The sequence below is a fragment of the Neolamprologus brichardi genome, chromosome 13 (genome assembly GCF_056152115.1).
Source record: "Neolamprologus brichardi isolate AB-2024 chromosome 13, ASM5615211v1, whole genome shotgun sequence".
Lineage (NCBI taxonomy): Eukaryota > Metazoa > Chordata > Actinopteri > Cichliformes > Cichlidae > Neolamprologus > Neolamprologus brichardi.
Window position 1 is genome coordinate 11501279 of NC_142116.1, and position 26975 is coordinate 11528253.

Sequence of the window (26975 nt, forward strand, 5' to 3'; positions counted from 1 at the left end):
CTTGATGTGTTACGTACGTATGTGCTTCATGGTGTGTTACCTGCCAGTCTGTGCATAGAATTGGTCCTCAAACTCTCGAAGCGCTTGGTGAACCCTCCGCTTTTCTGATCGAGTCAGCCTGAGGTGATCGAGTAATTCTGGTCTGCATTAAGAAAGAACCAATTCATCAAGTTTTTATATCATCTGGACTGTGTTTAAATAAATAGACCACAACTGAAGACAAGCTGATCAAAGAAAAACAAATGCGAACTATCTTTATCTTTCTTTAAAACATGACTGAGCAAATTGGGGTTTTTTCTGGTTGTGATGTCGTGCACACAAAAACGCACACTCTCACACGGTGTACCTGGAAGCTTCATGTAGTGTTGCCATAGTGATAATCTGCGGGTGGAGAACCTTCACCTCTTCCAGTGGAGATACCAGAGGCGATTCAGACATTTCTAGGGAGGGCGGACACTGCAACTCCTCTAAGGACACACACATGGAGGGTTTTAACCACAGCGGCTGCTGCCTGGGGCTTCTCTGTTTGGGATGCTCTTCATCAGAGCCCTCCTCTTCCTCCTGTGCAGATAAAGAAGAAAGAGAAATCATGGTAAGGTAAAGAGAGGGGTAAATCCAACAATTTTCAATGCTCTAGTTCTGAAAGTTAAGAGATGGATAGATAAAACCAGCTGACTTTCTATAAATCATTATTATTGTTTATATCTCTTAATATTATAAAGAGAAGTTTCATAATATTTTTGTGCAGCTGTTCTATTCAGCCAGATGTAGTCTGAGTTTAACCTTTCTTTAGCATCATCTCTTTCAAAAAAAAAAAAATCAACTGAATGTTGACTCACAATGGTTGTAATGTTTACTGTGGCTGAGGAAGAAATCAGCTGTTTGAGAAGACGGTAGCGATCATAGAAAGGTTTCATCAAAGTTCGCTCCTGCTTGGTGCTCTGACAACAGAGATGAAAAAAGAAAAACGTTAAGATGGATTTTCACCAGACTAGAAAGATATTTATAAAAATAAATAAAACTACTTCTCAAAAGAATCAAAACAAAGAGCATTCATCCAAGCTTGTCTTACCGGCCGGCCGTGAAGACTCTCAAAGTACAACAAACACTTCTGCATGCTGGTCTTCTCCATGCTCATCTGGAAAGGGGACATCTCCTGTACATACGGGAGTAGTGAAAACTAATAAACTCTTAGAACATCTAACGTCCAAACTTGTATTGCTATATTTGTGTTAATGGTACAAACAATTCTGCAAAATCAACCTTAATGCTGTCGGGCAGGCCCAGCTCTTGCCGTCTTTCCTTCAGCCTGTTTGTTATAATGTTCACTGTTTCCTCTACGTTTGGCTTGGTGTTGCTGTTGTTGTTCAGCTGCTGGAGCTCAGTTCCTGTCGGTACTGCCTCCTGTTTGTCTGTATTGCCCCTGCATGTTTCACCTTCTTCTGACTGCCTTAGCTTCAGCTCTACAGGAAAGAGCAGGAGTTTCAGAGGAATGTAATATGAAAGAAAAATACTTTAGCCTCCTAGGACCTGGTGTCCACATATGTGGACATCACATTTTTGGTTGTCTAGACCAGACCTTCCCAAAGTGTGGGGCCCGCCCCCTAGAGGGGGCGCAAAGCCATTGCAGGGGGGGGCACGGCATGAAAAGGGAAAAAAACAAAAAAATGGAGGGACAGTAGCTGCGTGTTTATATGTAAGCATGTAAAACCTGAAGATAGAGATAAAATACTGTTAATCTGACTATCTGCTATTCTGCAATTCCTCTCATGTAAACAATAACGTGGCGCACAGCGTGACGTGGAAAAAGGCACACACCTTTGACGTTGCATGACGAACTCTGTATTCCTCATCCACACATAAACGCAAAAAATGAGTTTTAAAAAATCTCAGTTTTTGGTGATTTGAAATGCCGTTTACGTGTGGACGAAACAACTGCATGTTCAAAAATACCCGTGTAGGTGCGGACGTAGCGTAAAAGAGTTAGTAGTTTATTTTCTTACTACCTGCAGATTACTTGTATTTGCTTAATTGTTTACTAAATGTTTGAGGTGTGAAATAAACCGCAATTGAGCAAAATATGGGCGTGTGTGGTTGGAGGATGTGTTAGTGCGTGCATGTACGCGCAAGGGAGGGGGCGCAAACATTTTTCTGTAAAACAAAGGGGGGCCCAGCGAAAAACGTTTGGGAACCACTGGTCTAGACCAAAATACTAAATTTTGCTCCACAAGGTCCTGATATCCACCTATGAGGACATTATACTGCCTCTGTTTCATCAAAATTTTAAACAAATATCCTCATATGTGGCTCTCATTTTTCTTAGAAACAAAAATTAGGTTAAAAAAATCTGGTGATTCTTTGTTTTTACATTCATCAGATATCAAAGAGAAATAAAAAATGCAGGCAATGGAAGAGTTTGGGTCTTAGGAGGTTAAAGATAATATAATTAATAATAATAATAATTTTTCTGCTACCATTTTAAAATGACATTTCAGCCTACTAATTTCTATAAACATCTCTCTTTCATTTCAGTTAATTAATTATTACATATAGATTATCTCCTACATTACTGACATTTACATTCATGGTATATGTAACATTTAAGTCAACATTTTAAAATTAGTTGTTTAGCTTACAGGTACATACTTTCAACTCAGGCTTCAATGTAGCTCCGACAATCGAACCACTTACAAAACTTCTTTCCCTGCTGCAGTTTTTTAAATAATTTACTTGAGAATGTTTTTGGTTATATAACTGACCTTTAAGCTGCTTGCGACACCTGATGAGCTCCTTCATCAGTCTGGCCACCTCTGGATGTGCTGTCTTGTCATTGTGTGCTGGCTGGAAAAAAAAACAGAAAAAGATATCTCACATAACAGTGGCCAGTCTGTTGCACTAGATACCAAGTAAGTGTTTTTTCAAAGTAATCTTTATCACCAGCTTATTTCTCATTGTCTAACAACCCATTATGCTACCAATGTTCCAGCAGAGGGAGTAATTCATCCTTAGCAGCAACAGTTTAGAACTTAAATATCTTTACAGCACGCTGATGAAGCAAGTCTGATTCACTGCCTAACCTTATAATGCTTCTCCTGTTCAAAACACTCCTCAAAATGCCTGATCCTCTTCCTCAGCGTGTGGATGTGCCTGTTGAGAGCTGAGATGGACACGGTGCCCTCGCCTCGCTCTGTAAGGACACTGCAGCGAGCCCTTGAGACAAGAAGAACATATGCCTAATTTAACTCTACATCTGCACATTGGTCCATGCAATAAGGACTCAAAGGGTGTAGTTAAATATCACAAAATATAACAGCCAGTATGATTTTGTAAGGTATTAGCATTAATTATGAATAATAAAAAACATTTCCAAATTGCTTTTCATTTTTAACCTACAGCAAGAACATAACATGAGAAGATTCCATTTATGAGCTACAAATGTCAGCGGCAAAGAAGTCGTCTTACATGCGTATGTGCTGTGAGCAGGGTGGAGATGGAGCTGTGTCGGGGTCTAGATTGTAGCGTTGGCTGTGGCTGAGGTTGGGGCAACGTGGCGAGGGAACTGGACAGTCAGTCATCGTAAAACGGGAAAGGAGTGGGCTGGCGTGAGGGCCTGATGGGCTCGGTAGTGTATCCTCTCCAGAAAGTTCCTCTAAATAAGCGGAAGTGGAATGGACAGGACTGGAATCTGACAGCTGCGGGGACGGAGTGTGTGCTGTAGGAGAGAACAAGAGTGAAGTAAAATGAAAGTTAAATTAAAGCTAGGCTAAAATCCTATCTTAATTTGCAAAATCTTAATTTATCTGTTTGTGACAAATCAGTAAAACAAGATTATTCGTGTAGCTGTTATAATAAAAAGAAAATAAATACATGTTTTTAACAATGTTTAGCCCGAACAAAAGGATGAAAATAATAGAAATAAAAAACCACAGACACCAGCAGCTGTAGAGTGATGCAACAATATTACCTTAGATACCTAACTTACCAAGGAAAGATACACCCAGCTCTAAATAATCAAGCTCATACCTGTGGCCAACAATTATTGACAGCAACATTACAACAGCTTTAATGAGCAAAATAAATGAAAGAAAACTGAGACTGAATTACATACCATAGGTAGAGCTGCAAGTTTAGTACATATAAAATAAAACCCATTTTCTCACAAAGCTGAAAAGTTTTTTTTAATGTTTACAAATTATGTCATCTTTGCTCTGCAGTGCCAGTGCAGTGTTTATACTGGAAGCTAAAAAAATCATTATTACTATTTCATTGTAACAGCATCATTGTTCTTGTCTTACCAGGCGGTGATGAGTCGACTGTCTGCTGTTCCTGAGAAGGCGCTAATGGCAGGCTGTGGGTCAAATTCAGCCTTTGCGATTCATTAGACAGAGGCTGTTGCTGAGCAGGTAAGTTATCCTGAGGTTCGGGGTCTCCTGATGCTAAGGGAGGTCCCAAGTCAGCCTCCAGGGCTTGCAGCTTTAGAGAGGGGCTCTGGAAGCAGAAGCAAAACATAGCTTCAAGGATGCAGGTAGGACAGGATAGAGAGAAAGAAGCGTTTCACATCATGCTCAGGAATCTTGAGCAGTCCTTTCAAAATCTCTTCACTCTCTTCTGGTCCAGAGTGTGGCTCGGTAAAGATTTGCAAGATGAGGTGAGAAGAGTGGTTTTGTCGTCTTCCCGAAAAAGGTATGAGTCAAAACGCAGAATACAGCTTTATAAGCAGGCTGCTTGTTTGACGTACAAGGAACAGAACACAAGTCTTTAGATTTCCTTGTAGTTATGAAAGGTTACTGCAAATGATCGCTACAAGCAACACATTTAAGAGAAGAAAAAAAATCGAATTCCCACTGCGGTCACCCCCCTCAGCTCTGTGAGCAACTACAAGCTGGTCAGCAGTCAACCCGCAAGATACGAATCCGTTTGTCAGTCAGATTCCTAATATGCACCAGCATACAGCGTGGGATCTCTGATGAGCAATACACAGTAATTCCATTAACTGTGTCACCGTGATTCCCAGATCACCTGATCCGCCTGTTTGTGGGCAGTGTATGATAATATGGCAAGCCCCCAGAAGAGATATCACATCCCTAAATCCACATGGTTTTCCTTCAAACCGGCATTCCCAACACTTCTGCTGCTGATCTGCCTCCACATGGATTATTCATCATGCACGGAAGAATAGGGGCGGCAGGAATACCTCTTCAGTCATTGCGTGCGATGTGGGGGCGTGTGTGCAAGAAAAGAGAGCGGTTCAATATATGACGAGGTGTTTCCACAGCAACGTCAAGCCGAAGCAAGGAGTCTGTTTAATGGAGCTGCGGGGAGTCACGAAGCCGTTTGCCTCGGTGAGTGTGTGCAAGTGGGTGCATACGCAGTGAATTCTGATGCTGATATGCAGAGTGAAAAAAAATAATAGATTTGTAACTGCGCCACCCCCATCATCAATATCATTAACAGCAGCAGATACAGGATTGGCTTCTTATTTCTACACCTCCTTGGTTGTTCATTCATAAAACAAAATTTGAAAAAATTAAATACAAGGCTTTGTCACAGCGGAGGTGGAAGGATGTAAGGGAGGGGAAGAAGTGAGGCTATCATTACTAAACCAGAGAACCCACAGTCACGAAACCTTGCTCCTATGTATATATATATCCATCCATCCATCCTCTTCCACATACATACACACAAGCACAATCGATTGCAGCATCACTCATCCTGGTAACATAAATAGTGTTGACTTATGTCTCTATAAAGACCATGAGGGAGGAGAACTTACGTCATTTCTTGTGTTTCTCCCTCTGCAATCATGATGCCTGTCAGGAGAACCTTTACATCCTCCTCCTCCTCCTTTTCCCCTCTGAAGGAACAAAGAGCTTAACCAATGTTAATATCCCCTTCCCAAAGCCTACTTACTGACACATATCAATGTGGGAAACCACACACTTACCGATGTGGAAAATTTTCAATTATAATGATACATAATAGAGACATAAAAAATAGCTCTCCAGTTATTTTTGATCACCACACAGACTTATTTCATTCATAGTTTGAATAGTTTCTTTGAAAAAAGTTAAGATGACTTTGTAATCAAAAATGTTAACAGATTTTAACAGATAGCAATTGCAACACTGTCATCACCATCATCCAGCTGTGTGACCTCCAAATCTAAAAAGGGGCATTGTGAGGGTATTCAGTATTTAGCTACTGCTCAGTACGTTAACTACTTTGGGTGCTTCCCTTCATATTTATCTGGTATGAGAGATCATTTTTACAGTTTAGTTTTGATCTAAAATCTTAGACAAGCCACCTGAACTTCTCATTCGTTCCTTCTTTCTCTGTCTCTCTCTCGTTTTTTTAGTGCACTACATTAAGCTAGCCTTCAGCCCAGGGCTTCCCTTTTTCTAGCTTTGTAAATCACTCTGGATGTTCTAAACGTGCATTATAAATATATTCACTTTTGTGCAAACTGGCCTAGCTGTCACAGAACAGTCGTGCTAGTGTAAAAAAAGAGTTTAAAGGAGAATGTGGAAATTATTTGTAGAGGGTAGCTATAATGTTTAAAGAGCCATATTTACCTTCCATTCAGACACTGTGGTTTTGTCTTCTGCCTTGGTGAAAGAGACGCTGCAAAAGAAAATTCTGTCAACAAAAGGCAAATACAACTGAAATAAATACATGAAATAAATAGATGATCGCCAATTTAATGCTTTGTCTGTTATAATCAATACAGATCTGCTGCTCTGTGGCCAGAGGGTTAGCTGGCAATGCCATTAGGGCCATGGCTTATTCATGTCTGACATCAGTGGGACATAACAGCAATGACCTATCTGTAAACAAGAATTCAGCTTGCCACTATAGTAGGTCAGTCACATCCAGCTAGACGGTCTGTTCCACGTGAGCCCCTGTGGCGTGTCAGTGTTATTTAGACTGGAATCATATCAAAACCATGACTGTGAGCAGGACACTGTTCCCATAACCCATTTCTAAACTGACTGCAGGGCTTGGAGATGAGCTGAGCTAAGACGAACCAAGCAGCAGTACAAAGGGGAAAAAACTATTATAGAATCATGTAACATTAACGATCACACAAACACTACTAATATAAATCTTATTTCTCTCTGATTTTTAGAATAATGTTAAAATTCGATTGGGAGGAGTCTGAAATTTGCAGTTTCACTTTGACTTAAACGTTTTTGCTATCTGCCATGCCTCATAAACAAACAGGGCTATAAAGCATACAAAGCAAATAAATAAATAAATGAATAGCACAGCTGGAAAAAAAACATCATCTTCTGTTATGTGCATGAAGAAACCTTCCTCTCACCTCTCTGTGGGCTGCTTCGGTGTTTGGGCATTGCTCTGTGTTTCATTCTCTGAAATAGATGACAGGTGGCCTGTGTCTGCAGAAGCCTGAAATGCAGTTTAGTCCAAGTCATGCAACGTTATAGACACCTAGTGAGCTTTTATAATGTTACTAAACAGTAGAAATCAATAAAAAAGGAGAAATAAAGCAAACTTGTGATAAAATGTGAAGAAAAAAAAAACAATACACACCGCAGAACAGTCATCATTGAGAGATGAGGAAAGGACCTTTCCATCTTTGACCATGTCTACTTCATACATGTCTTCTTTCTTCGCTATGGAGGACATCTCCACTTGTGATAAGGTTCTGTTGATAAAGAGAAATGGTTGATGGCTGATGCGAGAAACTAAATATTTTTTTTATCTTCTTGTGATAATATGACCAGGCATAATGTTGATGTGACCTTGTCAAATAGTCTTCAGGCAAGATACTGAACCCCAAATTGCCCTTGATACATTAATCAGAGTGCACTTTGTTGTGGCTCTGAATGAATAAATGTGGTGAATGTGGCCTGTAATAAGCACTTTGAATCCTCTGTTAAAGTTAGAGTAGAAGAGTGCTATATAAGCACCATAATCTCTGGGTAGAAAATGGGTAGACATGTAGGAAATATACTCACCCCAGGGTGGTACACTCCATCTCTGGCAGCTCCCCCTGTGTGCTTTGAGATGGTCTGTTCGGTGGATGTTGGCCTGGCCCTGGGTCAGTGGGGCAGGAGAGCACACCGCCTGCCTCCACACTTTCACTGTTCTCCTCCAGAACCTCCTGGTCTGCAATCAGCTTCTGAATGTCAGTGCTGACGTCAAAGCTGTTTTCACAGCCCTGCACCGGTGTGTCAGTACTATGAAGAGACAGAGAGAAGAGTTCACACGAAGAGAAGATGAGGCGAGACAGAAAACACTTTCTAATGAGGCACCCTATTTAAAGTGTTAATACATTTTAAGTAATGATTTCATGAAGAAGCAACGAGAGCAGATATTTTGGAGCTAGAAACCTTGATGAAGTGAAAATACAGATTTTTTTTTACCAAAGGCTTGGTGAACATGTTCATCTAAAATGGTGCAAACAGAACAATCCACTGTAGAAGAACAAATGGTCTAGCTAAAAAAACACAATGCAAATGTTCCCGTAGAGAAGGAATAACTAAATTGATAGCAGGCATTTTTACAGGAAGGCAACTTTTAATAATTTTCCTCATGGTTCATTTCTTATCTAGGCAATAGTAAAATATATATTAACAATGTGACAATTTTCAGTACAGCACATTAAAATGCAGGGACTCTTTAATACACTTAAAGAAAAAAAATTAAATAAATCAGTAGGGTACAAAATAAAATAAAACACATTGTTAAATCAAGGAAAAATAAACTAAAGTATATCATTTTGCATTCACAGGAGTAAAATTGAAAAAAAAACCAAACTTGTAAGTGCATTATTACAGGGAAACATCCTGGAGGTCTGAATCAGCAGTGCCTGATCTAATGTTACGCCACGACATGTCTCATAAAACTCTGATGAGCTGCCTTCAGCAAAAACAAGCACAACTGATTTACCCAAATGAATTATGCTTCAAGTTTTCCTTTTTTAAACATCCACTATATTAACAGAAGCTAGTGAACAGCAGCAACAACAGCTATCAGAAAACTGCAGACAACACCAAATCACCAAATAATGTTAACAAAACCCTAAAACACACAAATTAGTCAGGTTATCTGTGACTAGACTTCTGCTTTGAGTGATACCAGCAGCCTCATAACCTTTTTATGGATGAATGATCGCCGCTGCAAAGCAAATACATCTGTCCACTGGGTCTAAAGCTACCTTGCATGAACTCACTCACTTGCAGAAGACTGTAGATCCATGGTTGTTGATGCTGAAGCAGATGAGACAAGAAAACATATTCTGCCAAAGCCGATTAACTTACAACATTATGCAGTTTACCTATGACAGTAAACAGTTTGCTGCTTTGGGTGGATGGAGAAAGTCAAAGACATAAAGAAAAGAGAGTACAGATGATGGGTGCTTAATGATAAAAAAGTAGCGCCCAGAGCCAGAGAACTGACCCATCATGGGTACCCAGGCTCATACACACAAACAAGAATGCATGCACACAAACACACTTCAGCATTCAGCTGTGCACAGACAGAAATTTGAGCTCCCAGACAGAAACACTTGGTTACATTCAGGGTCAGCAGTGCCAGTTCTGGCACAGCAGTGGGTGGAAGTAGGCCAGAGATGCTAAGAGCCGAAAGGCAACACAAACTAACAAAAATAGATACAAGGTCGCAAATGGGGGGGTACTTAAAATCATGCCTAAACACATCAATTACACAATAAATATTTAACAAAAAACATGACTCAATAAGGAAGATAATTCATTGGCCAATAAAAATCCTATTACACAAAAAAACTTGAAACTTGAACCTGAAAATGAGAATTTTATGAGAATTTTATGAGTTCCTTATCTATGTCATGGGTGCCCTGCAAGGACCTGTTCGGGTGGGAATTTTATTTTCCCCTCAGTTTGCTGCCTGTACGTTGGAGTTTTTCTCGGTAGATGAGAGGGTTTTTCCCCTGTGCCGTCAGGTCGGGCCTCTGGCAGCCTTTGAGATGGTCTGTTTGGTGGATGCTATCTTATGTGCTGAATGACAGTTTAGAATACCTGGCCTTCTTGGAGTCCCTGGGTGGGACGCTTGAGCGTGCCCCACCTAGGGACTCCATCGCCTTACCAGGAAACTTAAATGGTCATGTGAGCAATGACATTGAAACCTGGAGGGGTCAAGGGGAGAGGGGAGCAAGAGATCGAGAGATGAATTGGTGCTGCGGCTGAAGTGATCCGAATTCTGTACTGGTCTATCGTGGTGAAGAGAGAGCTAAGCGTAAAAGCAAAGTGCTTAATTTACCAGTCAGTCTACGTCCCTGCCCTCACCTATGGTCACGAGCTAGAGTAGTGACCGAAAGAACAAGATCGTGGATACAAGTGGTGGAAATTAGCTTTCTCAGAAGGGTGGCTGGCCTCTCCCTTAGAGATAGGGTGAGGAGTTCAGCCATCCACGAGTGGTTTGGAGTAGAGCCGCTACACCTCCACATCGAAAGGAGCCAGTTGAGAAGGTTCAGGCATCTGACATCTCCTGGGTGCCTACTGGATGAGTTGTTCTCGGCATGTCCCACGGGAAGGAGGCCCAGGGGCAGACCCAGGACACACTGGAGAAATTATATCTCTCGGCTGGCCTGAGAGCCCCTTTGTGCTCCCCCAGACAAGCTGGAGGTGGCCAGGGACAGTGAGCTCTGGGCTTCTCTTCTTAGGCCACTTCCCCTGCAACTGGGCCTCGGATAAGCGGAAGAAAATGGATGGATGGATACTAAAGAAAGACTGAAAAATATGACTGCAATGCGCTGACTTAAAGACACGATACTTTTTCTTAGAATCATCCAGTATATTTATAATATCATCTTATGTAATTGGAAAAAGTCAAAATGGACACCTGCTTTGAAATTAAACCCTTTGGAGATATAATTAGAACGGGACTGCGCCGAGGTCAAGACATGGCAAGACAGCACAGCATGCAAATGCCAGGCCTCTCTCCCAGTGACAGATACCAGTCTGGCATGTGCAGATGCAAAAAATAAATATGATCTCTTCTTGTTTATGTATGCAAAACAAAAATTAGGCATTTCTGAAACGAGGAGAAATGGAGGAGACAATGTGCTGCTACTCTTAAGTTAGGAAACAAATAAATGAGCTAAACACAGTTTCACTTCTTGTTACCGTATTGTAGATATTTAACCCGACTCCTATTTATCTATAGAAATGAAACTAATAAAAAGCTAACCTTTGATTTCAATATATTTAAACTAGAAAGACAGTTGGAATGATTCAACATCTTCTGCCTGAAGAACAGATGAGAGTGGGAAGCTGTTGATGAAAAATTATTGATATTTGTTTGCCCTATTAGAGCTAAACAAACACTCAGATGCAGCGAGAACACATAAAACTGGCTTGGAAGCTTTGACAATCTTCTCGAAGCTTGTTGGTGACAGATCTTACAGCTCTGAATCAGTAGATGATTATATAAAATTATGAGATAACAAATAAACACAGGGTGGTTAATTCTTAGATAAGAACTCCACATTGAATCTACATTATATATACAATGTCGGTGTCAATTTTACTTATGTAGCACATTTCACTGCATGTGCTTATCATAAAAGATAAAAACATAAACAAAACTATGTATCCCTACAATGTCTTAAGGAAATAAAAACAACACAGTTAATAGATGTAACCTGTGAGAATAAAAAGGTTTTGAGTCTGATTTTGAAAGCAGGCATATTTGTAACCGACCTCAGGTCAACAGGCAGTTTGCTTTGAAGACCTTGGCCACAGTAACTAAAACCCTCAGAACCCTTAGATCTAATTCTGGAAACAGTTAAAAGATCTATACCTGATGATTTGAGAGGTCTAACTGGGTTATAGGCACCCAGCAAGTCAGCAATTTAGTGGTGGGGCTAAACCACTGAGACCTTTATGAACTAACAGAACGATTTTAAAGGTAATTCTGCGTTGAACTGTGAGTCAATAAAGTGAGGCTGCTGCATTCTGAACAAGCTAAAGGTGCCCTAGTGATAATTTGAATAATTTAGCAAACAGAGTAGAGTCTAGTCTGCTTGAAATGAATGCATGGACCAATATCTCAGACAAGTTCAGCTTATTCTGTCTTAAGGTAAATAAAACAAATCTTAATAAAACATATCGACAGCTAGACAGGCATGACTTTTGTGCATCAACATGAGTTGTGGAAATGGACTGAAATCTTTGCTACCAACTCCTCTACATCCAACCTGAAAAAGACACGTACAAAATGTACATTTCATGCCTCGTACTGTAGCTGCCCAGCTACTGATGCCTGCTTTTTAAATTGACACAAGTTGGTAATGTAAGAACAATCTGATCACTTTGATATATGGCTGTGATCTTGATGTAATATTGAATTTTTCCTTTAGTCTTCATGAGCCTGATGTCATCTGATAACATCGTTGCTTCATCACAGAGTAAACAGCTACTAGCATTTATGCCTAACTGCCCTACTGTAAGAAGGTGCTGCTCTGAAGCCCACAGGTTTCTTGCCTTAAAAAGACCTAAAGGGAAATCTATCTATCTATCTATCTATCTATCTATCTATCAAATGCCAAATACATTAGTGCTAGGTGACAGTACCTTTTGAGGTGAGTCTGCAGCCGTACTGTCTGGTTAGCAGGACTGGTTGATGACACGGCATTCTCCACCCCAAACCTGGGGACGCTGCTGTGGTCTGAGTAACAGCTGCTGGGTTGGACCTAGCAAGGACATCAACAGTAAACACACAAACACACCACTAGAGACAGACAACAAACCATTGAAGGAATCTTCTGCATTTACTACACAAGATTCTGCAGTTTTAACTGCTTCCAAGTCAGCTGAAACGTCACAACAAAGGTTTTACTGTAATAGAGCGGCAATAAATCCTACTTTCAGTTTAATGCATAACATACAATAAATAATATATGATAAAAACGGATGAATAATGTTACTGCCTATGGCCCACAAAATGTATTAAAAATATCTGTAAAATTAAAGAATGTCTTCTGAAGAAACAGACAGACTATTCATAACGTGACACACACTGAATATCATGAGCTAAAAGGCTGGTAATAACTAACACTACCATGTAAAACTGCTATATTTGATGGAAAGAGCTGTAACATTAATTCAAAATAGATGCATACATCTAGCTTAAAAAAACTGGATTCACCTCAAAGTGTGAAAGAGCAGAGAGGACAGGAGGAGGAGGTGAGGTTGAGGCAATTGAGGAGCCCACTGAGTGCTCGGCTGGGGCTGGAAGGAGAGCCTTTGCATGCCTGAGGAGATGGAGCAACAGGGCATTACATACACTTTGCTCCTCCAGCATCCTGGGTCCTTCTGCAACACTGGAAAACAAAAAAGAGAAAAGGGATCAAGATCACAACGCAATACATACATACTGTATGATGCACTGTGAATTGTAAATGTCTTCCATTACATGTTGTAAACATATTGGAAATGGGCCCCATCTAGTGGACAGAGGCTTATACATCAGTAAACTGAGATAAATTGAGTGCATAAGGGGGCTCTATGCACCCAGCATTGACATTGGCCAGTGACAAAAACAACATCAGTAAACAACTATGAAATTTCACTTTGGCATTGGAAACATCTACTTAAATTACAGTACAGTGTGGAAACCCCACTTTAGAATAAAATAGAAGGTCTTGACATGTTTACATTACGCTGCAATTGCTTTTCAGTGTTATTGTTGACAGCTACATTTCAGTTTGTCTTCAGTGTAAACAACAGCAAAAAGTTCATCCCATATGAAGTGAGTGTGAAAATTTGGCTATGTAATAATAGACGTAAGTCCACATGGCCTATATGGGAACAAGATCACAATGCAATACATACATTCATCTCCCCAAGCTCTGTCTACTGCTTGTCGTTTTACTTTATGTATGCTTCCCGGATGTTTTTGCACTAATTGCCTATGATCGTCAAACTCTTTTGAATCTTCGACCATTGAACCATCAAACGCCGGACGTACACTTTCTCATTCTGCCAGAAACCTCGGATAGTTCTTTTAAATTAAACAAGCAAGTATCTACTGTGCTAAAAACCAGCTTTTATCAATTACGCCAAATTTCCAAAGTTAAGCCCTATTTACCACATAAAGAACTCAAAAAACTTATCCATGCCTTCATCACTTGTAGATTGGACTATTGCAACTCTCTTTACCTGGGCCTCCAACTCTCCCTCCTTCAGCACCTGCAATTAGTCCAAAATGTGGCAGCACGCCTCTTAACCGGCACTAGAAGGCATGAGCACATCACCCCTGTCCTTGCTAACCTACACTGGCTTCCCGTCAAATATTGAATTGATTTCAAAATCCTTCTGCTCACTTTTAAAATTCTAAATAACCTGGCCCCTAGCTACTTAACTGATCTCCTTGAGCTGTGCAAATGGTAAATGGCCAGTATTTGTATAGTGCTTTACTAGTCCCTAAGGACCCCAAAGCGCTTTTAAAGAAGTCCAGACACTTTTCTTTGCAAGCTCCTTTGACCCCAAAGCGCTTTACACATTCAGTCATCCACCCATTCACACAGACATTCACACACTGGTGATGGCAAGCTACACACAAAGAAAGCACTAAGATCCTCCAGCCAACTGCTCCTAATGCAACCAAGGTCTCATTTAAAAACCAGAGGTGACCGTGCATTTGCCATCGCTGCCCCTAGACTCTGGAATAATCTCCCAGTCGAAACCCATACTTCGGAATCAATTCAATCGTTCAAATCCCGTTTAAAAACACACTTGTTTAACTTAGCTTTTAAAACAAATTAGTTTGGCTTTCATTCGGCCTGCACTACACCATGTAAATGCAATTTTAAGTATAATTGTACCATTTGTTCTTTGTTCTGCCCACACTGCGGTTTTATTGTGAAGCACTTTGATGTACACTAGTCTTTTAAATGTGCTATATAAATAAACTTTGACTTGACTCGATGGCTGATAGGTCAGCATGGAAGAAGTGTGTCAGACACATTACATAACTGACACCTCCAAGGAAAGGAACAGGTTTAAATGACATATATAAAAGTTAAAGTGGCAGGCGCTCATAATGCATGTCAGTCAAAACCAAGGAACAATCAAAAACCAGAAGCTACTTTTTTTTTTAACAAAGTAATCACTTTTGAACATCTTGAACATCTTTTTGCAGTCTTTCATCCCCTAATGTTTTTCATTCAATCCACTCCTCTCAGATCTCAGGTCAGAAGCAAAATAGCACCGAACATTTTGCAGCTCTCCAGAACTACCAACCATTTCAAACCCGCCTCCATATTTTTTTCCAAACCACTGCTGCCAACTCCACACACCCTAACCAACTCTTTGTACTCAGCCTATAATCACCAGATATTTTCCCCACAACTCCAGAACTTTATGACTAACACCAAATTCCACTGACATGACATTAACTGTTACAAAAAATGGGAGCGGAAAAAAGGCAAAACTGAGAGTTTAAAGGATGGAGGAACTGTTTAAAAGATGCTGACCAATTATAATTGCAATGAAAACTCAAGCAAGAAAAGTCTAACTTTACACTTTTGCTCCCTAGAGTTTGTGCTTGTTTACAGTGATGGCTGACTTCTGTAAACAGGAAGGGAGAAACAACCGGCAAAATCCTGATGACCCCTGTCTGTATCTTTATGTGACATATTCTGCATTATTAACCCCAGTTCACACCCATTTCCTTAAAGGGACCAACCCAGCTCCGTGCAAAAGACACATAAAGCCACTGAGGCTTCTGAACTGCTGCTGACATGTTGTAGGTTGCCATCATGACAAAATGCCAGTGTTTCTTGAAAATGAAGAGAAACTAGAACCACAAACCTCTTCAAAACTAAATGTTAAAACCAAAACTTTTAGGCATGGCAGAACATACAATTTTGAGTCACTAAACTCTCTGCTTAAGTGTTTATGTCACGCTGTAGCTTTGGTGAGGATTTGAATGTGGCATTAATAACTGCAACTTACTGAAACATACAAGGTCCAAAGATGGTTGCCAGATTTTCCACAGGCATGTGGTTTGACTGGCTGTGAGTGGCCACTCTGGAAAGAAAGCAGATGAGGTAAGACAAAATATTGAAGTTGTCATCAGGGATTTGGGATAGTTTTTCTCTCAGACTTCGGTTCATCTCCTCCTCATCTGTGTATCCTAAAAATAAGAAAAACACAAAATACAATAACATGTACATTTCAGACTTAAAGAGTTTATATCTTATAAACTTATATATAATTTGCATGAGAATTCACACTGAATAGTTTTTTTAACATCACTTGTGTCTCTAGTTCTTTGGCATAGGCACTGTTAACAGAGGTTTCATTTTACCGAGTAAATAATTAATTTCTTACTCAGAGTACAATAGCCACCAACAGCTTGAAGTGCTGATACAAAGCAGAATGAATCTACATAAATATAAGATAGATTAAGATAGTTTTACCTAGCAGTTTATAGATAAAGTTTCCAATTTTGCATTTGCATATACATTTTTTGGTACTTAATGGTGAGGTTTTTGCAACTATTTTCTCTGGATTTAAAGGCATCATAGCTGCTCATGTTTTTTCACATGTTCCCAGGCAGACTTTTAAGATCAGGCCACTGATCTGGTACAGGTACATTAGTTCCATCGCTAGTTACTCTGCTGTATATTTGGATTTGTTATCATGCTTCAGTATAATTTAGGTCACGGTACAAAATCTAATGAAAAAAAAACTTATAGAACATGCTTTCCTTGTATGTCATACTCCAATTTTGTGTGAAATTTAAACATTTTTTGTAGAATATTTTAAAAGGCTATTTCAGTGAGGCTTGATAGCAGCAGGTAGCTTCTCAGCCACGCCAAATTTCCTTTCCAGCTTTTTAAAGAAAGCTCGATCTGTTAAAATGGGATCAAGATGCGCATTAACATATTGACTGAGCTCAGCCTTGCTTGAATCAGGACTAACAATAATACTACCAATTTCAATGCAACCATATTTTACCTTAGAGAGTTAATAAAATGTGATGTCACCTAATTGGCATTACCTGTTATGAACAGAACCAGCTGTTTGCGCTGAGGCTCAGGAATGAGAGGAACAGGGAGCTCCCGAAGGAAGAGTTTTAGTAGAGATGCTACAGTAGGGACATCTGCCTCATGGTCCAGGTCAACCCTCTCACCACTGTCCCACCGCTGCCTCAGCTGCCTGGTTCGCACCACTGACCCACACAGACGGAACAGACCTCTATGCTGTATACCTGCAATGAGGAAAGAGAGTTAGTTAGTTAAGTGCACATTCAGGTGATGTTGCAAGAAAAAGCAAGGAAGAAATGAGGAACAAGGTGAGACTGAAAAGTGTGTGTGTGTGTGTGTGTGTGGGGGGGGGGGGGGGGGGGGGTAGAGCAATTACCATTCCTATCCAAGTAATCCACCATGTCTCTTAACACAAGGGGTATTCCGCAGACCATCTGCCCTTCCTCTCTCAGTGTTTCCAAAGCAGCACCAAACACACACCTGGGTGCCTCTTCAGGCTCTGTAACCAGGGTGGGAATGAAGGGCTCTGGACTGATCTTGGTGCTGGGCCTCACAATTCTCACTGAAGACACGTCGCTCTGCATGACAAGAGGAGACACAATGCAGCTGACTCAGTCAAAGTTTTTTATTATAGTCAATAACCACAGATGGGGGTTTTCTCTCTGTATTTTCTTTTATCTTTTGACCCTTTAACACCTGAACCATGAAATAACTACCAGAATCTTTAATTTTTTGATAATGGTGTTTGTTGACCCTTTAGACAAAATATATAAAAATATATCAAATTTTAAACTGCATTTATATATATTTATATATATATATATATATATATATGAGTTTTAATTTGTATCACATTTTATCACATTTGCTACATAAGCCATATTTTTGCAATTTAGTCATTAAAAATGTGTCATGCAATTTATATAATTTTTTGAAGATAAAAAAAAAAGTCACGCTAATGATGTAGAAGTCTCAAAAACATATGTATCAAATCAGTCACCCTGGGCTTTAAAGGGTTAAGAGTAGCCAGGTCCTGCGGACATCCTGAAAACTTCCCCATCTCTGCTTCATTACCTGTGAGTTGTTTGACTAGGACTCGTTACCCGTGGTGTTGTGAAAACGCTAGCTGTTTAGCATTAAAACTGGACACTCTCTCGGGAGAAAATGCAATTTTTCCTCGATATAACGAGACCTCCAGGAATAAACATTAACTTAGATATATCGGTCAACATTAACTAAATGTTTCCAGGTTATAAGAAGTTTTGTGTGGAGGTACATATATTGAACTTCGAGCGTTTCTCGGACTAACAACGAAAATGTCGAGAATACCGAAAAGTGGAATAAGACCTCAGGCGAAACTTACACAGAGCGATAATGAAGCACTCGCTCCCATTTTCAGCTCACCGAACCGGGGCAGTTCTCCTTTTTTGAAATGTAGACAGGTTTTTCCCTCCTCGACATGATGATCCGGTCTCTGAAACTATCTGAAAGCCCGACGTACGAAGACTAATTACTGCCATGGCCCTCACATCCCAGTGTGCGAGGTGTACAACGGATGGGGAATGCTGTTGTTAAAATGGAGTAGTTAGCGTACCGTTACGTTAGCTCCCCCCTGGAAAATATTGTTTAGGTTGCTAGTCACGTGACACAAGTGTAACCATGGTGACGTGTGGTAAGGAGAAGCCGAGCCCTTCAGGACCAGGATGCTGTAGCTTACTTTACTGTAGGTTAGATGCTCGGTGTCGGAATTGTATCCCAAATTGCCACCAGATCATTTTATTTGTAGAGGAGCTTAAGTGGAAAAATATATATCAAGATGTTTTGTTATGTTATTATTTATTTTTACCGTAAGTGTTCCAGGCAAATGCAGAAAAACATGACCAAGGACATGTTTACTTTGGATTAAAGTTTACTGGGGATTAAAGTTATTTCGACACTGGGGATTACTGGGGATTAAAGTTATTTCGACAAAAATGTAAAGACTCAATACCATTAATCTGAATATTTTTATTGGCACTTTTAAATTAAAAATTCTGTTTAAATGAACAGAAATAAAGACATAAACAAACAACATAAATAGTATAATAATGAAATAAAAAAGAATAATAATAGTGGCCAAATCTTACAGTCTCATCTATATAAAGAGGACCTAACCCATGCTCTATGAGTACCCTCTACAAATATAAAAAGCAAATTAGGCAAACCCTAGTCCCAGACTTACCGTTAAGAGACATCAAGGGCATTTGTAGTGGTCTATTCACCAACATTCAAGTGACCAAAAAAAGCCTATTGCAATGTATTCATTACAATTATGATGACATCAAATTAAGCAAAAACATTTTTACAGCTCTGTGGCTGATTTGTGCATATAAATGGCACACGCACAAAGGACAAACCTGCTGTATTACAAAAAAACAAGGTCAAATAATACAAACACACAACCTGTGTTCATGTACAAACATGTGAACACTAACATACAAAACATGAAAATGAAAAGGACCAGCCTGGTCAGGCGAATATGCCAGCAGAGTTCATAATAATCACACCAGAAAGAAAATCAACATGCTGCTATTGTTGGAAAAACAATGGGATCTCCTTCGTGTGCTTACATATTTTTGAATCAGAATGACTTTGTCTACTTCTGTCTGATTCAGAAAAAAAGAGGTATGTGTATAAATTAAGTGAATGCACTTTAAAAATCATGTAAAACAAAGGCTTTATCATTGTTCCAACAGGCATTATGTGTTGACAGGTGTTGACTATTACAGATGCTTTGGTAAGATATAACAGTATTATAGTTAAGTAATCATGAAAAAAAAAGTTATATATGTTTGTCATCACGCTAAAATAACACAGAACAAATTTACAAAGATTTGTTTTACCAGCGTTATGAATGGCACCTTGTCTTTATTTTTCAGACTAACAATAAAGTGAATATCAGTGTTTCAAATTTGAACAATGTTGTTCAGTTTACCTCGTAAAATGAGGCAGTAATAAAAGTCAACACAGGCATCAGAGTCAAATCTTCAAAAGAGATCTGCAGTGTGTGATTTAACCTGAGAAACTGGGCCAAGCACAGAGAAATGGCCTCTATTTAATAATTTTGGTGTATTAATATCTGGCACCAGAAATAAGTGGGTGACCCCTGTACAGTCAAAACAGAAATATTCTTCTAGGAGTTCAAAGACAGTTGCTGAATAATATCTGAAATCTTGTGAAAGGTGTTCAGACTCAGGCTACTGAAGCAACTTTGTCACAGCTGCTGCTATAAAGGACCTCTGGTTTGTCATTCTCAGGGCACTTCCCGTTACAGCAGGGAAGGGTGAGCAGGGTGAGAAGGAATGCTCCCAGCAACACAACGCTCCCACTAAAGTAGAACGCCAGGTCATATGACTGTGTCCAGTCAAAGAACCACCCTAGAAAGTGATGAGAAAAACAGAAACTGTGAGCAGAGAGGGATTCCTTGCAGACACAGCAGTGAGTCATTTCCTGAAGTTAACAGGCCTTTTGCAATTCCCTGTAAGATTTTGATTTTTGAAACGTCTCTAAAAGCTACAACAGGTTTTTATATTAGCACAAAATAGAATAATTACAACTGTTAGAAATTACCTACAACTTACCTACAACAGGGGGCCCAAGTATGATCCCAAATCCTCCAAAGAACATGACGATGCCGTGGGCTTGTGTCAGCTTTTCCAAGCCAACAATCTTAGTGGTAATGTAGGAGGTGAGAGACCAGTTTCCATTGGCGAAACCCACAATGGCAGACAGGATCTGCAGTCCTAAATAACTGTTAGTGAGAGGAATAATGAGCAGTGCCACACCTCCTGCAAACATGGTGAAGGCATAGAGATAGATGCTGTTGATCCACCTGATGTCCACAAGGATACCTAGCCCTAGTTTACCTACGCAAGCTGCAATGGCCCCTATTGATACCAAAGGAATTAGACTAACTTCTTCAATGAGTCCTTGACTCTGTGCCACATCCTCAATGAAGAGCCCAGGTGGGAATGCACCTAAACTAAACATGAAGACACCGATACAGAAAGCCACCATCACTTGGTCCTGCAGGATCTCAGACATGGAGTGGATGTACTTGGAGTAAGCCTGTTGTTTCTCTTTGATGACCTTTATGATATCGAACCCAGAAAAGAAGCTGCCTTTTTTCTTCGTAGTCTGAATGGCCAAGTCCTTGGCATCAACGGTAATGAGCAATTCCTTCACACCCAGTGTTTTCTCTGGAGTAGCTGTAGTAGAACCTGCAGTCATCTTCAGGTCTCCCAGTTGGGGCTTTTCAAAAATTTGCTCTTCTGTGTTGCGCTCGAGGGCAGCCTTCTGTTTGAGGTAGTACCCAGGCATATTGAGGGGCCTCATGAAGCCAGCACAAGCCATGAGGTTTAGTGCTAAAGCTCCAATGATAAGGAGGCAACCATGCAAGCCATACAACATGGTGAGCTCATTCTGAGCAGTGGCGTAGATGAATGCTCCAACGCTTGTGCCTGGGTGAGAAAAGGAGAAATGGAATGAGTAATACAATAACACATCAATCGATACAACTTAAAGCCATTGTGCCTTATCATCCACTAACTTTAAAGTATAACTGACAACCCAAACGACGGCTCTGTGTTGAGATGGCTCTGTAGTTCTAAATCATTGCTAGACTCACTTTTAAAATAAGACTTGGATGTTACTAATAATCTTTAAAATGTAACTATGTCAAGTAGTTTCACAACATTTTGTTCAACTATTTACCAGTTTTGACTGACAAACCACATCTGGTTGCTGGTCATCAGTCCTCCTCTCTACCCCACAGACCACTCTGACTTTGCTACTCTACTGATGTTTACCTCAGCTTCCTAAGGTTCCCAGCAGCGCAAACATGAAAGAAGTGAGCTTGGAGACCTGGTTTGCACCCATAGCCCTCAGGTCAGAGGAAGGCAGCAGTACCTGTGGTGACAATGCCAAGGGCGAGGCCGCGTCTCTTGTCAAAATACTGACAGGTGATTGTCAAGGTGGCTGCATAGACCAGACCACAACCCAGGCCTATGGTAAGAGAAAGAAGAAAACGCAAATGTCACGTAAAACATGAAAAATAAACAAGAATGGGGATGCAATGGCACATGAATACGACTGCTTAATGCGTAGAGAACAACTACATTTTAATCACAATTTTGAAAGTATGTTTTGTAGATTTTAGTTAAACAATATTGCTGTAAACTTGAACTCACTGCTTTATACAAGCAGTATGAAGCCTTAAGTTCAGAGGACACTGTGCATCAGATATCCTCAGCAAAACAAAGGACACAGTGAGCAGTAAACCACTTTTACAGCTACAGTCAGCATTCTAAGGACCACTCTAAAAATAAATGACTGCTTTCAAACATGCATGGCCTCTGACCTCTAGCGCTGACTCGCTAAAGGAATTATTTAATCCTGCGATGGATACGCAGGATTAAGTATAGCGAGGCTGTCACTTGAGGTGCAATAACAGGTGGTGTTGGGCACAAGTGCATACTGATGAGGCCACAAAGGCAGTAAAAGGTCATACAGGGATGTGGCTAACCTATAATGTTGTTTTTCTGTCAACAAGCAATATCAAACAACTCTTACGTCACACCACTGTATGTCTTGTCCACTAATTCTCAGTGCCAGTGATAATCATTAACACCCAACTGATCATCAGTATTTAATGGTGCGAAACAGTTCAACAAGGCCATGTGTCCCTGTTTGCTCCAAATGATTATATAATGTGTTACAGGATTTTCATATGTTAGAAGAAAACAAGTCTACATCAATGATCGAAGAAATATAAAAAACGTTTTGCGCACTGACAAGACTGAACTCCATAGCCGACTGTCTTAACGACGGTCAGGTGAATAAATCTCAGGTGTTCTTGAAGCACTGCCAAGTATAGCATAAAACACACAAGAGGATGTCATTCAGTGTGATTATAAAGTGTTTCCTTACCGACCACAATCCCATAGGAAAAGATAAGGAATTCAACATTTGGAGCAAAGGCACTGAGCATCAGGCCGCCAGCCACCATTACACCACTGAAGATGGTCACAGGGCGAGCACCAAAGTTGTCCACGCAGGCGCTGCAGATAGGACCTGAAGGAGCAATGGCAAAAAGAGACACAGAGGCAGAAAAAAGTGATGGTCAGATATCTCATCTCACTCACAAAGCATGACACTGACACATCACATTAGGTTTAAACTGGCAACCTGCCTGAAGCATTCTCACATCTCTCACAAAGTTTATCGCTTAGGTTAGTTTCAGTTTTATTTAATTCCAACCTTATTGCAATTTTACCCGGCTAATATTTAACAGTGTCACATGTATTTTTAATCCCCTTTTATAAATAGAGCAACAAACTATATATACTATACTGAGAGCAATTCTGAAATTTAGTACACAGTGATTTTTTTTCACTCTGCCATACCCATTCAGACTGCTTTACTTATGTATAATTTGCTGATTGCTTCTCTAAGCAGGAGGAAGACTTGGCCATTGTACAGCAGAAACTGCAGTGCTGAAACAGGCTGACGGCTGGGACATGTCTCCAGAGATTGGCCACCTTTTGGGGTAGATCCAGGCATGATTTTTGCCTCATTCCTTAGAAAAAGACAGCAAGAAGCAAGGCTGGAAGATAAGCTTTGGTTTATACAACAATGTCAACCAAGGCCTATATCACTAGTTCTTTTGCTTAACTGCTGTGGAGCATACTTTGTACTCTATGTATGATATCTTTCAGAAATGACTGGAAGGCTAAGGAGGATGAATATATTTTGTATTCATATTTTACATTCATACTCCAGTGGCCATGGTAGTTTACTTTCAGGCACCTTTGCTTCTCTCTTTTTATATGTGGGTTCAATAAAGCTTATATATATATATAGTATCTGTATTTTCTCCTCAACTTATCTTTGTTTTCCTTTGTCTTTGGTCAGATTAAGAAGCAAGTGATCCCCTTCATTACATCACATCAAATCTGCTCCAAGTAAAAGTAAAATTTTACTTTTTTCTAACAAATTACATTAATTTCTATAAAGAATGTTGCAATTTCTTATAATAAGTAATGTTTTTTTGGGGGGGGGAAGGGGGGGGGGGGTTATGGTGTTTTTTGGTTTTTGTACTTTCTTGTTCTTTTGATTTCATCATGGTTTGTGACTGTTTGTGTTTTGGGTTTCTGTCCTAGTGTTTCTAGCTCCCTAGTTTCGTGGTACTTCCTGAGTTCTGATTTTTAGGTTTTGTTATTCGACCTCCCAGTGTTAATTCTGTGCTCCCTCTGTTCTGTGTCATCCCTACCTGTGTATCCCCTCTAGTGTAGTCAGGTCTCTGTGTAAAGCCCGCATCTCTGAGTCTGTGTCTTCGCGTCTGTTTTGAGTTTCCTGTTTTATTGTGAAAGTCTGTGTCTTATGCCAGTGTATTCAGGTTGCGTTTCCCCTCTCGTCTTGTGGATCACAATCAGCTGTGCCTCCCTCCTGTGTGCAGTCTCCTCGTTCCCTTCTGTGTATTTATAGTGTGTGTTCACTCATGTTCGTTGCTAGTCCGTCTGTGTTTCTTCCCTGCTTTTCTCCAGAGTCGTCGGTTCAGGTTCGTTTTGTTAGCCATTCCCAGTTTAGGTCACCTTTAAGTTTTGTTTTGTTCGCCATGTTTCTGTTTGTGCCTCCAGTGTGTGTAAAGCTCGCCACATCTAAGCCAGTGCCAGCATCTGGGTCCTCCCTCACACTCACCACACGTCTGCCCCCCCGCAGCCGTGACAACTGGCTTAATTCTTCAAATAAATAAGTTTTTATATTAAAAACTGGCACATCCAATATACCCCATTCTTACTTTAGTTCAATTGCCCCTTTACATGTAAGTCAGCCTTCAGACTTTGAGCAAGTGTTATGTCACATTTGTTATCAGGGACATCTTATGATATAACTGGGATGGAAATTGTAGGAAGACAGGTGTAAAGGTGAGGATTTAGTGCTTTACATTTGCCACAAATCACATATAATATCTTAACCTCTCTATCCAAATGTTATGGTAACATCAATTTACTGCTTACCAATAAATCATCAGATAATGAAAATCAACCTCGGACTGAAAAATCTCTGCTATTGAGTTTACTTCTTCAACCCCAATATGAAGTATATTAAAGTATATTGAAGTATAGTATGCCATTACAATGTGTGTTACTCACTGGCTATTAGTCCCACTCCAGAAACAAGGGAGCCCACCCAGGCAGTCAAGCCCTTGCCTTGCTGGTATGTATGGAGCCACTCAGGGTAGAGTACACCCACAGACTGGGGTGATCCATAAGCAAGGAACTGGGCCATGAAGGAAGCCGCAACAATCGCCCATCCCCAGCCTCCATCAAGCACTTTTGAAGTCATGATGCTGATGTTATTGCTGCGCTCTGGGATCTGTTATGGCTTCGGTGGAGGTGGTGTTCCTGGTAAGAACATAGAAACAAACAATACAATTACATTTTTACAGCAAAATTGAAAAAAAGAGTGCTCATCCCTGGATGATATTTTTAGACCTGACCTACAAAAACCACTTACTTCAAGCCTTAATCTGGGGAAGGCTGTTGCGGCACCTGGCCTGGCAAAAGGCAACTGGCCCTTTTGAGCCTTTCTCTTTAACCACACCTCGAAGGAGGAGAAAGTAAAAAAAAAAAAGAAGCATTTCGCCTTCAACCTTCCCCTTCAACTCAGCTCAGATGGATATAGAAGAGGATTCTCTTCTGTTCTTACCCAAGATTTTAAGACCGCTGATCATAACCACCGCACTTTTTTGCGTCACTAAGGGGAAAGTTAGTGCGAAGCTTCAGATATGTCAGATCTGTATGTTTACAAAGCATATATTTACATGTTTACAGTAAATACAATTCAGCCAAAGAAGGCATCTTTAATATAAATGTAAAGCAAATAGGAACCAAAAAAGCTGATTACAGTTTATTGGATATAGCCATACGCTAACACTGCCATTGACCAACACTTGTGAAAATAAAAAAAAGTGACGACGTTTTGTAGCCATATTTCTTTGATTCACTACAAAAAGACACGTGTTTTTAATGTTGTTAAAAAACAATACATGCGGCACTCACCTCAGCATATACAAATACAGCTGCAGGCGCCTGCCTAACTGCGCGCTCTGCGGGAACTTTCCATGTTAGGGTGTTTTCCTTGGTAAAAAAAAACAAAAAAAACACCTCGTATCGCTACAAAGCAAATGAAAATGAAGGCATTGTTTTTTGAGCTGGACTATAGGGGTTCCTTCACCAGAAAACGCACTGCATCAACAGTGTTTCATTGTGCATCCTGCTTTGCAGCCGGCAACCAAACCGGTTCAAAGCTGTTCTCGCTGGTCCAGCGGCAGCTTGAACGCGTCTACAACAGAAAAGGCGCTGCTTTCGCTCGCGCGCCTGGAGCGCAGAAGACAGACAGAACGGCTCTTAGCGATGCGGCGGATGTGGTTTGTGGTTCTGACGTGTGTTTTTCTCCTGCTTCGTGTAAAACAAGAAGGTATTCAAAATGCACATGCACAAAGCTGTTTACCTGGAAGCTCTCCGGGTCATAGGGGACAAATGAAGGATCTGTTTTTGTAAAGCTGGTCTTTGAAGCAATGAGAAAGAGTAATAATGACGATGACTAACGGTAGCTATAAAATAACAATATAAACACGTAGAAAGAAATATACTGCTTTCATCTGAGTCTGACTGATCAAGCTGAAAGTTTGGGGTTCTCGTACTAACAAATCGGTCTGAGAGTATGGTTTCTTTCCCTCTGGTGTCATCATTAATATTTCCATCACCTGCGTCTACGCCCAGTCCGAACCGGTTGATGGATAGTGATAGCACCACACTGCATCAGCAGGACGCGAGTGGAGTCATCTTCCCGGTGAGCGCAGGTTAAAGCAATGCATGTACAAAACTTGAGTCAAATCATAATCTGTCACCACATCGCTGGAAATAACTGGAGT

The 26975-nt window shown here is 40.3% G+C and overlaps 2 protein-coding genes across 6 annotated transcripts in view; both read right to left on the reverse strand.

The window, feature by feature from the left end:
* Nucleotides 1-18616, reverse strand: part of LOC102798882 (protein FAM13A-like) — a 19999-nt gene extending 1383 nt beyond the window's left edge. The window contains exons 1-20 of one of the 4 annotated variants that reach the window (XM_006783688.3): nucleotides 18363-18616; nucleotides 17376-17577; nucleotides 17014-17223; nucleotides 15963-16143; nucleotides 13153-13327; nucleotides 12579-12697; nucleotides 7980-8201; nucleotides 7552-7666; nucleotides 7322-7407; nucleotides 6573-6636; nucleotides 5774-5854; nucleotides 4296-4488; nucleotides 3463-3712; nucleotides 3078-3210; nucleotides 2760-2841; nucleotides 1264-1463; nucleotides 1073-1156; nucleotides 840-941; nucleotides 347-561; nucleotides 41-142 (exon numbers count right to left, since the gene is read on the reverse strand). In XM_006783688.3, coding sequence (XP_006783751.2) covers nucleotides 41-142; nucleotides 347-561; nucleotides 840-941; nucleotides 1073-1156; nucleotides 1264-1463; nucleotides 2760-2841; nucleotides 3078-3210; nucleotides 3463-3712; nucleotides 4296-4488; nucleotides 5774-5854; nucleotides 6573-6636; nucleotides 7322-7407; nucleotides 7552-7666; nucleotides 7980-8201; nucleotides 12579-12697; nucleotides 13153-13327; nucleotides 15963-16143; nucleotides 17014-17223; nucleotides 17376-17577; nucleotides 18363-18392 — 2846 coding nt within the window. In that variant the 5' untranslated portion in view covers nucleotides 18393-18616. Of the gene's footprint in view, nucleotides 1-40; nucleotides 143-346; nucleotides 562-839; nucleotides 942-1072; nucleotides 1157-1263; nucleotides 1464-2759; nucleotides 2842-3077; nucleotides 3211-3462; nucleotides 3713-4295; nucleotides 4489-5773; nucleotides 5855-6572; nucleotides 6637-7321; nucleotides 7408-7551; nucleotides 7667-7979; nucleotides 8202-12578; nucleotides 12698-13152; nucleotides 13328-15962; nucleotides 16144-17013; nucleotides 17224-17375; nucleotides 17578-18362 lie in introns of those variants that run through there. The other 3 variants (XM_006783689.3, XM_006783690.3, XM_035904701.2) reach the window with 3 other exon arrangements.
* A 392-nt stretch (nucleotides 18617-19008) lies between these two features.
* LOC102799557 (monocarboxylate transporter 9-like) lies at nucleotides 19009-26347 on the reverse strand. 2 transcript variants are annotated; one of them, XM_006783691.3, is made up of 6 exons: nucleotides 26101-26347; nucleotides 25192-25443; nucleotides 22967-23110; nucleotides 21947-22042; nucleotides 20620-21498; nucleotides 19009-20415 (listed from the first exon to the last, which is right to left on the reverse strand). In XM_006783691.3, exons 2-6 carry the CDS (start codon nucleotides 25382-25384, stop codon nucleotides 20231-20233), a joined length of 1497 nt encoding a protein of 498 aa, XP_006783754.1. In that variant the 5' UTR covers nucleotides 25385-25443; nucleotides 26101-26347; the 3' UTR covers nucleotides 19009-20230. The 2 variants fall into 2 exon arrangements, with proteins under 2 accessions (XP_006783754.1, XP_035760563.1); XM_035904670.2 differs by lacking the exon at nucleotides 26101-26347 and adding an exon at nucleotides 25556-25837.
* Between the last annotated feature and the right edge of the window lie 628 nt (nucleotides 26348-26975).